At 63.3% G+C, this 1,630-nt stretch overlaps 1 protein-coding gene across 1 annotated transcript; it reads left to right on the forward strand.

The window, feature by feature from the left end:
• Nucleotides 1-6: 6 nt before the first annotated feature.
• On the forward strand, nucleotides 7-1,529 carry EIF6 (eukaryotic translation initiation factor 6; the record flags this gene model as incomplete). Its single annotated transcript, XM_031064937.1, has 3 exons — nucleotides 7-339; nucleotides 414-489; nucleotides 1,195-1,529. Coding segments are annotated over exons 1-3 (518 nt in total), but the record flags the coding sequence as incomplete, so codon positions are not given.
• Nucleotides 1,530-1,630: the final 101 nt, after the last annotated feature.

Consider the following 1,630-nt stretch of genomic DNA (forward strand, 5'->3'; position numbering starts at 1 on the left):
CGGCCCGTCCCTGTTCCCGTTCCCGTTCCTGTTCCCGTTCCCGCTTCAGCTCCAGCTCCTTCCCGGCCCCGGCCCCGCCCAGTTCCCGTTCTCGCCCCAATCTTGGTCCCGTTCCGGCTTCCTTCCCGGAGGCAGCTCCGTTTCCATTCCCCTTCTCGGCCCCCTTCTTCGTCCCGTTCCCGGCTCCATTCCCGCTCCCATTCCCGGCCCCGCTCGCATTCCCGTTCCTGCCATGGCGGTCCGCGCCAGCTTCGAGAACAACAATGAGCTGGGCTGCTTCGCCAAGCTCACCAACGCCTATTGCCTCGTGGCCATCGGCGGCTCCGAGAACTTCTACAGGTGAGGCGGGCCCGGCCCGGCCCGGCCCTGCCCGCGGCCCCGCACGGCCCTGACGCGGCGCTTTCTCCTTGCAGTGTGTTCGAGGGGGAGCTCTTCGGGACCATCCCGGTGGTTCACGCCTCCATCGCCGGCTGCCGCACCTGTGGGTACGTGAGGGGGGGGGAGCCTCGGGGGGGACGGGAGGGGTCGCGGTTCGCTCGGAGCCGCAGCGGGGCTGAGCCGTGCCGGGGAGCCCGTGGGGCAGCGCCCTCGCTCTCGAGGGTTGTTCTAATGCCTCGAGTGTGCGAGCAGAGGGAAGGATGAGCTCAAAGGTCTTTTCCAACCTGGCTGGTTCTGTGAAGGACGGAGGGAAACAGAGACTCGCCCGGAGCCGGGGTGGGGGAGTGTTGGCTCTCGGGGCCAGGGAAGCTCGGCTGCTCCTCAGTGCCCAGGGAGGGGGAGGCGATACCGAATGTGAGAGTCAGGGAAAAGCCTTTGACGTGTCTGTGCCTGGTGAGACCCTGTTAGGTCTGACCAGCTTCTTGCTTGTTCTTTAACCATTCAGTCGTGCTGCCACAGCCGCACAAACAGCAGCCCCGGGCCTTCTGTAGGGCCAGTAGCATCTGCACGGAGAGTTCCTTGTTAAGTGTCTCACTGAGAGCCTCGAGGTTCCTTTTGTCCTGTTGGAAGAGAGAAGGGGGTAAAGATAGTGCCATTCACCCACACTCTGTGCTTCAGCCTGGCTTTTCATTTCCTGAGGTGCTGGTTATTTTTACATCTCCTGGGCTGAATTCTGGGCTTGGAAGAAATGCACAGGGCACGAGCAGCTGAAGCCATGTGTGAACAGCAGGGCGGTGCTAACACACCCTGTGGGAGCATTATTTTCATTCTGTCCTGTTTCCTGTTGTCCTGTTAGGGAACAGGCACGGGCTGCTGGTGCCGAGCAGCACGACAGACCAGGAGCTGCAGCACATCCGGAACAGCCTCCCCGACTCCGTGCGCATCCAGCGCGTGGAGGAGCGGCTCTCGGCCCTGGGCAACGTCACCACCTGCAACGACTACGTGGCCCTGGTGCACCCGGACCTGGACAGGGTACAGGGCTCTGGGACGCTCCCTCATCCAGAGCGGGGCTGGGAAATGCTGCCCTGGCTGAGGCTGGAGTTGTTCCCTGTGCTGCAGAGGGGGTGGATGCGCTTTGGAGAAGGGAGGGAGTGGGGGGGGGGTCCTGTGTGTCACGGGGCAGGGAAGGGGGAACAGCTCCCCACTGACTGAGGGCAGGGCTAGATGGGATAGTGGGAAGAAATTCTTCCCT

Source organism: Geospiza fortis, unplaced genomic scaffold (genome assembly GCF_000277835.1).
Source record: "Geospiza fortis unplaced genomic scaffold, GeoFor_1.0 scaffold39, whole genome shotgun sequence".
In the NCBI taxonomy this organism is placed as follows: Eukaryota; Metazoa; Chordata; class Aves; order Passeriformes; family Thraupidae; genus Geospiza; species Geospiza fortis.